The sequence below is a fragment of the Myxine glutinosa genome, chromosome 8, assembly GCF_964187855.1.
Source record: "Myxine glutinosa chromosome 8, kmMyxGlut1.1, whole genome shotgun sequence".
Taxonomy (NCBI): Eukaryota; Metazoa; Chordata; class Myxini; order Myxiniformes; family Myxinidae; genus Myxine; species Myxine glutinosa.
Genome location: NC_136268.1, coordinates 145,780,749 through 145,794,487, shown reverse-complemented (window position 1 = coordinate 145,794,487; position 13,739 = coordinate 145,780,749). Strand labels below are relative to the sequence as shown.

At 42.8% G+C, this 13,739-nt stretch overlaps 1 protein-coding gene across 3 annotated transcripts in view; it reads right to left on the bottom strand.

Moving 5' to 3' along the window:
* Positions 1-1,080: 1,080 nt before the first annotated feature.
* Positions 1,081-13,739, bottom strand: part of RAD1 (RAD1 checkpoint DNA exonuclease) — a 63,900-nt gene continuing 51,241 nt past the window's right edge. For all 3 annotated transcript variants that reach the window (XM_078783812.1, XM_078783811.1, XM_068125362.2), the window contains one exon: positions 1,081-2,311. In XM_078783812.1, the coding sequence (XP_078639938.1) occupies positions 2,146-2,311 (166 nt within the window). In that variant the 3' untranslated portion in view covers positions 1,081-2,145. The remainder of the gene's footprint in view (positions 2,312-13,739) is intronic.

Below are 13,739 nucleotides of genomic sequence, written 5' to 3'. Positions count from 1 at the left end.
GGCACACGGAGCACACAGGGCACACAGGACTCAGCAGAGGCAGCATTTCGTGGGAGCAGTTCGTTGAACAGTTGGCACTGAACAGTTGGCACTTGGCTGCCAGCACTCCCGCAGAGAGTCGAGTCGAGTGGCTATCAAAGGAGTCCTTCCTGTCCCTGGTCAAGTGGAGTTTGTGCCCGCGTTGGAGGTCGTCGACGCATGGTGCTTTTTGGTGCGTGGTGCTCGGCCTTGTGGGACTTGGAGCGAGGGACCTCGTGGTGTGCGATCGGGCCGAAAGGAGCGGTGTTGGACGGCCGCCACAAAGACGACGAAAGACAGATAAGCCGCATCCGCGTACATTTTGAACGACGTGACGTATTCTTTTCGTAATTCATCTCCCTCGTTTTGTGTTTGCTGTCAGTCGTGTGGGGACGTCCCGATCTAGGATATTAGATTTACCGGCGGGCTTTTTCACTGGCTTTACTTTTCCATAATAAATCCTTGTATTATTTTCTGTATATATCTGAACGCAGTTTCCTGGGTGTTTCATTTTAATAGATAAGGCTGCGGAGCTTTGTTGCGTCTGCCCTTCCGCGCGTTTAACTTTGTGTTGAGTTTGAATCCGCCATTGAGTTTTCGCCTCGGGAGTTAAAGTCTCGCAAATCGGCCATCCGTAACTGTGGTGTTAATCACGGTTGCGTAACAATATATATATATATATATATATATATATATATATATATATATATATATATATATATATATATATATATATATATCAGTCACTATGCGACCTTCATATCATCAGTGGAGAACCGCCAGCAAGGTTGGAGCGATGTTGGAGTTGATGCATGGCGATGACGTCATGTTGTCTGCTCATTAGGTTGGAGAACCAGATTACAGATACCATTATATATATATATATATATATATATATATATATATATATATATATATATATATATATATATATATATATATATATATATATATACTGTATTGCACAAACATCACTGGATTTCATCATCAGAGTTTGTCTCTTCCTGTTCACCACTGCCTTTAAGAAAAATTTGATATTTTATGCACAAAGCAGAGACAAGATCAAGTGAAGATGGCTGATGTCAGTCCTGTTTTAATTGCCAGTCATCTGACCAGTTTTTCCTTAACATTTGTGAATAAATAAAGACATAAAAATATACAATAAATAAAATAAATGAACAATATTCGTCCAAACAAATGTTTGAAAGACAGGCTACTAATGCCCCAGTGCCTCAAATAAACAGGTGGCTATGTGGATTACATCTATTATTATTCTTTTCAAAAAGGTATCTTTGAGACTTAACCCCACTCCGACAAAGAAAACGAATAAAAGTTATTCAAAAAAAAATAATCACTTTTTCTACTCTGCAGAAGAAAACAAATGGGACAACAATTGTAATAATTATAGTTCCTTCCTGAAAGTTAGTAATCAGATCTGCTTCGGCCATGGGATGAGATAAAATGACAAAAAGCATAACTTCAATTGGACATTTTTCGATTGAAATTTCTGATTCTGATTTTGTCATTCACAATTGCCTTTCTTTATACTAGGGCGTGCCCGTACGTGGGTGCAAAAAAACATGCGTGCAAACAACAACAAAAAAAAACTTTGAAACCACGTGGCAGTAACGACCACAGAACCCTCCCCCCTCTATTTACATGAAATGGTTTGGTCCATTCGCAAAGCCAAAGCGAACGGCTTGCGAGTACGGTAGAACCCCCCCCTCTATTTACATGAAATGGTTTGGTCCATTCGCAAAGCCAAAGCGAACGGCTTGCGAGTACGGTGACCATACCTTGGGAACCACTTGTCCGATTAATTTCAAACCTTGAAAAGGCACATCCTCGGGTCCCCAGCAATATACCTGGCAAGTTTCAAGTATATCGGACCCGTGGTTGTCGAGAAACAGCGGTCACAGACAAACACACAGACAAACACACAGACACACACACAGACACACACATACACACAGAGATTACTGGAATTATAGATAGATAACTTTATGACAAAGTCAGAGGCAGAAAGTTCGCTGGCAGTGTATTGTTCATTCAAAGGCAAGGGAAAGAGAACGATTACAATCGTAGTTGAATCAACCTAGTTACAGGAAGAGTGCCTGAAGGAAGTCTTCATTCCTCATCAGGGCAACAGTAGAATTCAACAAAACATATCTGCCCATCCTCAGTACGGAGCATGAACTGCAGTGAAAGAAGCCCCCGTGGGTCCGTCCGTATCGAAACCTTGCAGGAGAGCGCCAGCGCCTTTGTGGATGGCTTTAGCAGGTTCACCCTGTATCTGGAACAGAGAACAAAAATATTAGATGAAAACAGTCATCTTCAATCGTTTATCTGAAATTATTTGGGAACGCAGGAATTTGTCGAGTTCAAGCTCGAGTTCGAACAATCAAGAATCTTCCCTGAACCTCCACCAATCATGTCACAAAATAAAAAAATGTTATTTGTGAATGTGAAGATGAATGCAAAGATCCTTAGCATTCCCATTTAAGTAAAAGCAATTCAACTGCAGTATAGGAATACCAACCCCTATTATCAGACTGGCAAAGCATCATGCTGTAATGTTGACAAGAGATGCTCTGTAGAGAGTTCGTAGGTTATCTCACTCTAGGATCCTGACATTTTACTTCACCATTCTATTACTTTTGGTGTGGGTGCTTGTGGGCTGTGTTCACCACACAAGTCTTAAATAATCTCAACAAAACCGAGTGGTATGCTCCACGCATGCATTCCGTGCAGTTCTTCTATGTCCTCTCAACATCAGTTGACAGACACTAGCTGCTGAGGCAATAATGTGTGTGCTGTCCCTCGGATGGACGTTAAAGTGGGTGCCCTGTCTGCCGGCATTAGTTGAATGAATGAATGAATGATCGTTTTAAGGCCATTTTTCCCTGCTAGAGCAGGGGTTAGCCTTGCGGGCCCCATGACAATCATGGTGCCCTGTTTGAGGCAATGTTTTTATGGCCGGATGCCATTCCTGACGCCAACCCTTGGTCGCCTCTTACGATGCGCAGGGACACGGTGTACCTATTCTAAATCGGGGTACACACCGTGATCATTCATCCCAGCAAGCTGGTACTCAATTTGCCGACCTCGGAAGGATGACAGGCTGAGTCAACCACCCTGGCGTTAATTCAGCGATCGACCGGGATTCGAACCCAGGATCCTAGGATCCCAAGCCGGCACCCTAACCGCTAAGCCAACACCAGGCTATGGTTGGTGGACGACCACCAATTTTAACTAAATTAGTTGGTGGACGTTAAATATTGAACAGTGTACTTCATGAAGAGCAGGTGAGTTATCGCTGGCATCCTGGCTTAATTCCAAATTATTTCTCCCTCCTCCCCCCCCCCCCCCATCCTCCTACCCACCCCTCCCTCCGCCCCCCCGCCCCCCCACGCATCCCACCGGACCAATGATCAATGCCTCATCTGGCTCTCACAAGTGCCCCTCCTGAATTTGACTTGCACTTTGCCCCCTTTTGATTTCAAGCTAGGGGTCTCATTTGTCTTCATGTATATTTATACAGCGATTCTTATTCATATAGGAAAGCAGAGTTGCCATTTTTTATTGATAAAGTGAATGTAAAAAATGAATCCTGAATCATGCTGTTATTTGGCATGTTAGCATACATGTCTTACACATGTTATCACCACAGGCAGGGCAAAAAGAACACAGTTCCCAAAATACCCTGAGAATATGCAAACATTTGGCTCATCATCAGCACCTGTGGTGCATAATGCGTTCATGTCCAAACAAAGTGCTTAAGCAGAAATTACAGCCCAAAGCTTCGTTCCTTAATAGCTTTCATTACTCAAGGGACATTCTTATATTTGCTTTAATTCAGGGGTACTGTTATATACACGTATAGGAGTTAATTGGATTGCATAACCTTCTTTACAATAGTCTATGATGGAATATTTCAAAAGGTAATAAAAAGAGAGAACACAATAATTGTAATTTTGTGAGGATGCATAACTGGAACTCAACTCAAATCAATATCACCAGCAAAAGGTTGCAGTTCCCTGCAGTACGTGGGATTACTACCTCTTGATTGGTGCAATCGTTTGAAGTACCGGCAGGTGTTGCACCTCAATTTTCACGACAAACCCCGTCCCCTCCCCACCAGGGTGCAAGAGCAAAAGGTTTCTCTATTTACCATTGTTGGATGTCAATAATTAGTAAAGAGCTGGTCCTTACGGATGGGTTAGTTCATCCACGTTTATGACGGATGACTTGTAAATATCTGCTTCCATTAGGTGGTGCTATATGATACATGCTTTCATCAAGAGAATATTCTCTCACCACTACCCGCCCCTCCCTCCCCCCTTCCTGAGGTTGTTTTGCCCCATAAAACCTACCAGTGCACCCCACAAGTACGACCACCAGGTTTCAACTCATTCCATATCGTGCTTTAGGAATGCGTAGAAGTCAAACAAACGGACACTTCTCAAACGAGAACAGCACTCGGTGTAGCGCATACCTCCGCCAGGCGAAACAGTTTACGATTTGTATACCACTGACTGATAGGCCTGATCTGGATCTGGATCTTAACCAAAATCTAATCAATTTCGCCTCGTCACATACCCAACCTGTCTAACAAATGTCGTCAGAATCTGTCCACAATGTTTTGAGATATCCTACTCACAGACAGACAAACAAACAATAAATATGTTGCGCAAAGCATACTTGTGAAATCCCAAAAATAAGTTATTGACCTTTAGCCTATGTTTACCTCAAAAATAATTGGTGGTTGAAGTAAGTGACCTGATATGCAAATCCCCTTCAAATTTCAAGTCAATCTGATGAAAATTGATAATTTTAGAAATTCCAACTCGTTATTTTTTTTTTTTGTATACATCATCGAGGCTCGTGAAAGAGCTAACATTTATCACACAAACAAATCAAACAGACAAACAACCAAAGTATATAAAAAGGGAGCGGTAGACAAGATGGGGAGAGAAGGGAAAGCACATAAACACAACATTTGTGAGGGACATCGGGAATGTGTGGGAGGGAGAGGACTTGGGGGGACGCGGCGTGCGACGGGGGGGGGGGGGGGGGGGGGTGGAAGAAGTATAAACACATAAACACAAGGACACCAAGGACTTCCAAGAAAGAAGTTGGTATTTAAAAAAAGAGGATTTAGGGTGAAATTAGCGGGGGTAGAAAAGATCAAGGTTTTGGATGGGGGAAGATAAGAGATGGTGGTGAACAGCTGTTTTAAAGACCTGGAGGGAGGAGTGGGATTGAAGGGAGTGGGGGAGTTTGTTCCAGAGGCAGGAGAAAAGAGGAATGAAAGAGTGAAGGTGAGCAGAGAGTCTTGATTTTGGCAGTTTAACCATAAGAGGGTTGCAGGCAGATCTTGTGCGACCTTTAGAAATATTTGGGGGACAGAGCCCAGAGAGAGCTGGAGGAGCAAGGCCGGAGAGGAGTCGGTAGAAGACAGAAAGACCACCAACCTGCCTGCCGTGAGTAAGTGAAAGGCCCTCGGAGGTAGCTTCATCACGGGAGATTCCAATGATTCTGAACACTTTGGCTTCAACAGCGTGAAGACAAGCTAGGTGTGAGGCAGGAGCACCAGCCCAGAGGGGAGAGCAGTATTCCATTGAGCTGCGGATGAAAGCCTTGTATGTGGTGAGGAGCTCAGGTGTGCCAAGGAAGGACTTCGCACGACGGAGGATGCCCAGTCGGCGATTGGCTTTGGAGGCCAGCTTGGAAATGTGGTTTTCCCAGGAAAGATCATGGCAGATAGTGAGACCCAAAAGCTTGAGTGACAGAACTTCTTGGAGAGGGCTATTCAGAAAGTGGATGGGAGGGTTGTCCAGTCGGTCTTTTCGGAGAGACATCGTAAGAGTGTGAGATTTGTCAGGATTGAAAGACATGTTCCACTTGTTTGCCCAGTCAGTGATTTTGTCCAGGTCTGCAGAGAGTGAGGAGGCTGCAGACTGCCGATCTGAGGGATGAGGAATGGAGCGACAGAGAGTGGAGTCTTTGACTTTGAAAGTTGTTGACTTTTCGCCTATGTTGACTTTTTGGCCGAGGTTGACTTCAAAAATAAACGGTGGTTGAATTCAGTGATGTGATTGGCAAATGCTCTTCAAATGTCAAGTCAATTGGATGAAAATTTATGATTTGAGAAATTCAACCTCAAGTTGTTGACCGTTTGTTGACCTTTTGACCTCAAAATAAATGGGCTTCTTCCCCATGACCAACTCCACCGCTTCGTGAAGGTTCGTGAAGGTTCGTAAAGATCGGTTGAAAATTGTGAACTGTAGGCGATTGACATACAAACAGACAGAATAACACACAAGACAAACCAATCTACTGGAAAAATCTTCGATTTTCACAAGTAACAAACAGACAGGCATAAAAACAAAATCCTCCACACACCTTCGGGAGCTCTGTAATCTTCGTCCACCAAGGTAAAAACTCCGCAACTCCATACTCCAAGTAACCGTCCACTAATGCTCTGTCACCTTTATAACCTCCATCCACCAATATATAATTATTACCCTCGCCTGAGGAGAGGGTATTGCATTTGAGTGTGATTGTTACTTTGCAAAAAAAATAATTTTGAACAAGTATGTTGATCACTCCGGGTTGTGTGTGTTTGTTTGTCTGTCCGCTCGCTTATACTTGCCTACAGGTCACAATCTTAAACCGATCTTCACAAAACTTCACCAAATGGTAAGGTTCATGGTCCGACAAAATCTTATATATATTTGAGGCCAAAAGGTCAACATAGGCCAAAGGTCAACCACTTTCTTCACATTTCTAAAATCCTCAATTTTCATCCGAATGACTTGAAAACTGAATCGGATTTGCATATCGGCTTACTAAAACCAACCACCTACTATTTTTCAGGTCAACATAGGCCAAAAGGTCAACATAGGCCGAAGGTCAGTCACTTTTTTCAAATTCCTAAATTCCTCAATTTTCATCCGATTGACTTGAAAACTGAATAGGATTTGCATATCGGCTTAGTAAAACCAACCACATACTATTTTTGAGGTCAACATAGGCCAAAAGGTCAACATAGGCCGAATTTCTAAAATTGTCAATTTTCATCATATTAACTTAAAATTTGAAGACGAATTGCATATCAGGTCACTGAATTCAACCACCAATTGTTTTTGGGGTTAAAAGGATTCTCTATTGAGTGCCATTCTGATTTGTTCTCTTTTGCCAAGTGCCACTCTATGAGTGATTTTTCATTTGTTACTTGCCGGAAAAGATTCCGGCAAGTATGTTGATCGGTTGGTTTGTCTGTCTGTCTGTCTGCCTGTTTGTCTGTTTGTGCGCAGCACTACATCTACATCATTGCACATAGAATTTGTCTTGCCCTGGAATAGACTGTGCCCAATTTATAACTCTCTCGGCCCAAGGCCTCCATTATGACGTCATAATTTGATAATTCGACAAGTACAAAACTTCATCCAATCAAGATGCAATTTCTTGAGCGCCATGACGGCATAAACTGGTGGAGGAAAAAAAATTAATGATGATGTCATCGGTCACGTGGTTCGGTCGCCATCTAAGAAAAACCGAAAAACTTTGCACCTCCATATCTCCGAAAGTGCTGAATAGAAAAAATTGAGACATGCTCATTGTAAAGAACTCTCCATGGGGAATAAAATATGTTAATGATGATGTCATAGGTGACTCCATTATGATGTCATAATGAGGGTGGGCGGTCCTCCATCATCAAGGAATAAATTAGGATAGAAAACAAATAATGATGATGTCATCGGTGACGTGCTTCGGCCACCATATTTGTCCAAAATGACCGATAAAAAGGACATTACAGCAAGTCCTCGGTCTCTGACCGATTTTTCATCTGTTTGCTTGTTTGCCCACACAGAATAAATATGATTATCTCTGCAACTGTTGGTCCGATTGACAGGAAATTTTCACCATCGGTGTAACTCCACCTGTAGAATTTTTTAATGATAATTATGATGGCATAGGTCACGTGATATGAACGCCATCTTGGAAAAACCGAAAAACTTTGCAGCATTTCCAAAAGCGCTGCATAGAAAAAATTGAGACATGGCTCATTGTAAATAACTCTCCATGGGGAATTAAAATATGTTAATGGTGATGTCATCGGTGCCTCCTTTATGACGTCATATTTGACAAGTACAAAACTTCATCCGATCAAGATGAAATTTATTGAGCTTCATCTAGGGACAAATTGGTGGAGAAAAAATAATAATGATGATGTCATCGGTCATGTGGTTCAGCCGCCATCTTGGAAAAACCCGAAAAAATTGCACCTCTACATCTCCGAAAGTGCTGCATCGAAAAAAATTGAGACATGGCTCATTGTAAAGAACTCTCTATGTGGAATAACACATGTTAATGATGATGTCATAGGTGCCTCCATTATGACATCATAATTCGGCAAGTACAAAACTTAATCCGATCAAGATGAAATTTCTTGAGCATCATCTAGGGATAAATTGGTGGAGAAAAAAAAAATGATGACGTCATCGGTCACGTGGTTCAGCCGCCATGTTTGTTTCAACACAAAAGCCATAAAAACACTGAAAACACGTCCTGGCGAGGGTCTGCAATCTCAGATTGCTCTTTCTAGTTTTATATTGAATCACATTATGTTAAAGTATTTTAAAGAAATGAAAAGAATGATGATGCTTCTCATTATGTTCTTCCCAGGTTTACACGAGAATCCCCCCTTCAAGAAAATAAAAGTTGGGTTTTAATGGCTGAAGATGGAAAGAGGCCTGCCTGAGGCATAAATTGGTAACGTTCTCTTTTATGATTAAGTTAAGAAAAATAAAAACACAGATCTGTTACTGATGTCTGTGCGATCGACTTCTCTCATCTGCAGGTTTTTAAATGCATGTTCTGAAACAGGACACAAGATATTGTGGAGCAATTTTAATTGAATACTCTGCGATTCAAAGTCAAGCTCTCTCACCTGCATATATGTCAACTCTGAGAAATACAAGTAAAATGTACAAATGCCGCAGTTGAGCGACACATAACTTTCAAGCAATTGAGCTGTTTGTTTCTTGCAGGTGGAGCAAGCCATGATTTGCACTCGCATCCATAATGTTAAAACATATTTGTACACCTACCTGCTTCCAGGTGCCAAGGCATCACACACAACTGAGATGTATCACACTGACACAATGTGCAGATAAAAATCTTTTCCACACCTTGTAATCTTTCTGATTGTAAATCCTACGTTTGTCTGTACTGACTGCTCAGACGTCAGTAAATTGCCCTCAATCTTCTGTTATCTTGTTCTTCCCAAATCTCGGTGTCCGTATAAAAATGCTTCGACTCAGCATGGCTCATGCTCCCCCCTTATTGTCACAAATACAGATTAGATAAGCAAAGTCACAAAAATTCAACAATGCATTTTGCTTTAAGATAAAAATTATCTTGCAATAACTTGAGGAAGGTGTTTAAGCCCAATGGCTAAATGTTTGTCATGTTTTGACTGATTAAATGTGAGGTGGTGATTTTACGGTCTCTGTCAAAAGGTCCTGTTCCTGTACCTGCCCTGTCCTACCTCCCAACAACTTGGGAACATCTGTGGATCCATGTCCCTCTCCATAGTAACATATTATGTGCATGGCCCTCCAAACTATGATGACGGTGTTTGAGGCTCTCTTGACCAACTTTAACAACCTCTTATACTCCCACCCCAACGTTCTCTTTGTGATCTATAGTGATTTCAACTGCTGCCATATCCAAATTGTTTGGCATTGGCCCTCACTCCGCTGTCCATGGGTGTTAAAGCTAAGGACTTCTCTTCTTTTTTTAAAACACTTTAAGCCTTACCCAATCTGCTATGTTTTTTTTTTTGTTTTTTTGTATACTGAATCGAGGCTCGTGAAAGAGCTGACATTTACTTCACAAACAAATCAACCAGACAAACAAAATATATAAAAAGAGGGAGCAGAAGACAAGAGAAGGGGAAGCACACAAACACTTGAGAGCACACAACATTTAAGAGCAGGGAGATGTGTGGGAGGGAGAGGGCTTGGGGGGGGGGGAGGTGTGGGAAGGGGGGGGGGGCGGTGGGAGAAGTATAAGACACAAGTACACCAAGGACTTCCAGGACAGAAGTTGGTATTTCAAAAAAGTGGAATTGGGGTGAAATTAGCGGGGGTAGAAAAGATCAAGGTTTTGGATGGGGGAAGATAAGAGATGGTGGTGAACACCCCGTTTGCAACTCACATGTCCAATTTTCACTCAACCTTTCCTGCTCTTCCTCAACACCCCATGGCTCCTCAAATCATGTATTTTAATGAACAGGAAAAGAAGAGTGAGAGAGAGTGAGAGAGTGAGAGAGTGAGAGAGTGAGAGAGTGAGAGAGTGAGAGTGAGAGAGAGAGAGAGAGAGAGAGAGAGAGAGAGAGAGAGAGAGAGAGAGAGAGAGAGAAGAGAGAGACAGAGAGAGAGAGAGAGAGAGAGAGAGAGGGATGGAGGGGGGAAATTAGGAAAACTGAAACTATCAAGTAAAATGGTTGGGTTAGGAAAGGTTCATGGGGGTAATAAATATCATGGGTAGGAATTAGGTAGTCTTTGGCAATGTTCAAAGAACCACCCAGGTGCTGCCGTATCTGGCAGTATAATCGGGAATATATATATATATAAAAAATAACCACCTTTAGAGGCCATTTTTCCCCGCAAAGCGGGGGTTGGCCTTTTTCGGGAACCGTGGTTGTTGTTGTTTTTTTGGTCCCCTTTTTGAAGCAATGTTTTACGGCCGGATGCCCTTCCTGACGCCAACCCTTTTTGCCGCCTTTTAACGACAAACAGGGAATTACCAGTGAACTGGTACTCAATTAGCCGACCTCGGAAGGATGACAAGCTGAGTCAACCCCCCTGGCGTTAATTCAGCGATCGACCGGGATTCGAACCCAGGATCCTAGGATCCTAAGCCGGCACCCTAGCCGCTAGCCCAACACCAGGGCTTAGTATAATCGGGAATATTGATCAAAACTCCTGTGCACCCACTTCCACCGACTGGTTCACTATCTCTTCGTCTATGGTATCTTCATCTTCATCTATAGACAGAACCTGGGACTAATTTCTCAATAGACTACACTCTCTCCTTCATCAGGTAATATTTTCATACCTCAGACTGTACTGCACAACCACTCATCACTACTGGGACAACAATTTAATGCAACAAAGAAAAAAAAACATCACAAAAAAAACCAAAAAAAAAAACCTTTCCTTTCCTTTCCTTCCTGGGAAGCTGACCCCACCGGGAGGAGCTGGCAGTCTCTCCATAAATCTCACAACCCATTGTGTTTCTGTCCTCAGATACACTAGAACTTAATATCAAGTCAATATGAAGTCTGAACAAACAGGTTTCTCTCCATTCACAAACACTTGGTGGTAGTTGGTCAAATCTGTCTCTGGAACATGCTTCTCAGTACGTTCACTCTTAAATGGTGAACTCACAATGGACACCGCTCATGTTCAGGCCAAAAGCCTTAACTCTGTCTTTGCAGAAAAAAGCTCGAATGAATAAACAAGAAGACGTCATGAAAATCATGTAAAATACTTGCAAAAGGCTTATGTTGACCTCAAAAATAGTTGGTGGTTGAATTCAGTGACCATATATGTAAATCCTCTTAGAATTTCAAGTCAATCAAATTAAAATTGGTGATTTTAGAAATTCGGCCTATGTTGATCTTTTGGCCTATGTTGACCTCAAATATACTGGGTGGTTGAATTCAGTGACCAAACATGCAAGTCCTTTTCAAATTTCAAGTCAATCGGATGAAAATTGAGGATTTTAGGAATTTGACAAAGTTGGTGACCTTTGGCCTATGTTGACCTTTTGACCTTGTGACCCCAAAACAATAGGCTTCTTGCTTATGACCAACTACCATTTGGTGAAGTTTCATGAAGTTTGGTTGAAAGTTGTGACCTGTTAGGCCGGTAACAAACAAACAAACAAGAAGACGTCATGCAGAGCACAGTACTTGCAAATCCCCACCCCCCTCCCCCCCCCCCCAAAAAAACGTCTCCATTGATCCATCAAAAATTGATTATATTTGAAGGTTGACCTTGAGTTGACATTTGACCTTTTTACCTCAAAATAGGACGTTTCTCAATTTAGTGACTCAATGTGCAAATGCTGTTCAATTTTCAAGGTAATCAGATTTAAAATGGCGATTTTAGAAATTCAACCTCCAGATGACATTTGACCTTTGACCTCAAAATCAATAGGCTTCTCAATTGTAATGACCTCTGCAACTTGGTGGTTTCATGACGATCGGTTTAGAATTGTGACCTGTAGACAAGTGACAAACAAACAAATTGTGGCCCTGAATGGATTTCTCTCATCTCCCCTTCCTGTTCAGGCTGGTTCCCCAAGGAAGTGTGCTGGGCCCTGTGCTTTTTCTGGTCTTTATCAATGATCTCTCTGACTCTCTGGAAAATCCTCTCTATCTCTTTGCTGATGACTCCACTCTCTGCCGCTCCATTCCTCTTCCCTCAGATCGGCAGTCTGCAGCCTCCTCACTCTCTGAAGACCTGGACAAAATCACAGACTGGTCAAACAAGTGGAACATGTCTTTCAATCCTGCCAAATCTCACTCTCTTACTATGTCTCTCCGAAAAGATCGACTGGACAACCCTCCCATCTACTTTCTCAACAATCCTCTCCAAGAAGTTCTGTCACTCAAGCTTTTGGGTCTCACTATCTGCCATGATCTTTCTTGGGAAAACCACATTTCCAAGCTGGCCTCCAAAGCCAGTCGCCGACTGGGCATCCTCCGTCGTGCGAAGTCCTTCCTCGGCACACCTGAGCTCCTCACCACATACAAGGCTTTCATCCGCAGCTCTATGGAATACTGTTCTCCCCTATGGGCTGGTGCTCCTGCCTCACACCTGGCTCGGCTTCACGCTGTTGAATCCAAAGCTTTCAAAATCATTGGAATCTCCCGCGATGAAGCTATCTCTGAGGGCCTTTCACTCACTCACCGCAGGCAGGTTGGTGGTCTTTCTGTCTTCTACCGACTCCTCTCCGGCCTTGCTCCCCCAGCTCTCTCTGTGCTCTGTCCCCCAAATATTCCTACAGGTCGCACAAGATCTGCCAGCAACCCTCTGATGGTTAAACTGCCGAAATCTCGGCTCTCTGCTCACCTTCACTCTTTCATTCCTCTTTTCTCCCGCCTGTGGAACAAACTCCCACACTCCCTTCAATCCCTCTCCTCCCTCCAGGTCTTTAAAACAGCTGTTCACCACCATCTCTTATCTTCCCCCATCCATAACCTTGATCTTTTCTACCCCCACTAATTCACCCCAGATCCACCTTGTTTGAAATTCCAACTTATTTCCTGGAAATCCTGGCAGTGTCCATATGTTTATACCTCTCCCACCCCCCCCCCCCCTTCACATGCCTCCCCCCCTTCACATGCCTCCCCCCCAAAGCCCTCTCCCTCCCACAGATCTCTCGATGTCTCCATGTCTCTCGGTCCCTGCTCTCAAATGTTGTGTTTGTGTCCTTCCCCCTCTCTCCCCATCTTGTCTACCGCTCCCGATGTTATTTGTTTTATGTGTCTGTTTGTCTTTCTGTGTGATTAATGTTCGCTCTTTCACGAGCCTCGATCTTGTATACAAAAAAAAAAAAAAAAAAAAAAAAAAAAAAAAACATGAAAAATCGGTCAGAGACTGAGGACCTGCCAGAATGTACTTTTTTATCGGCCATTT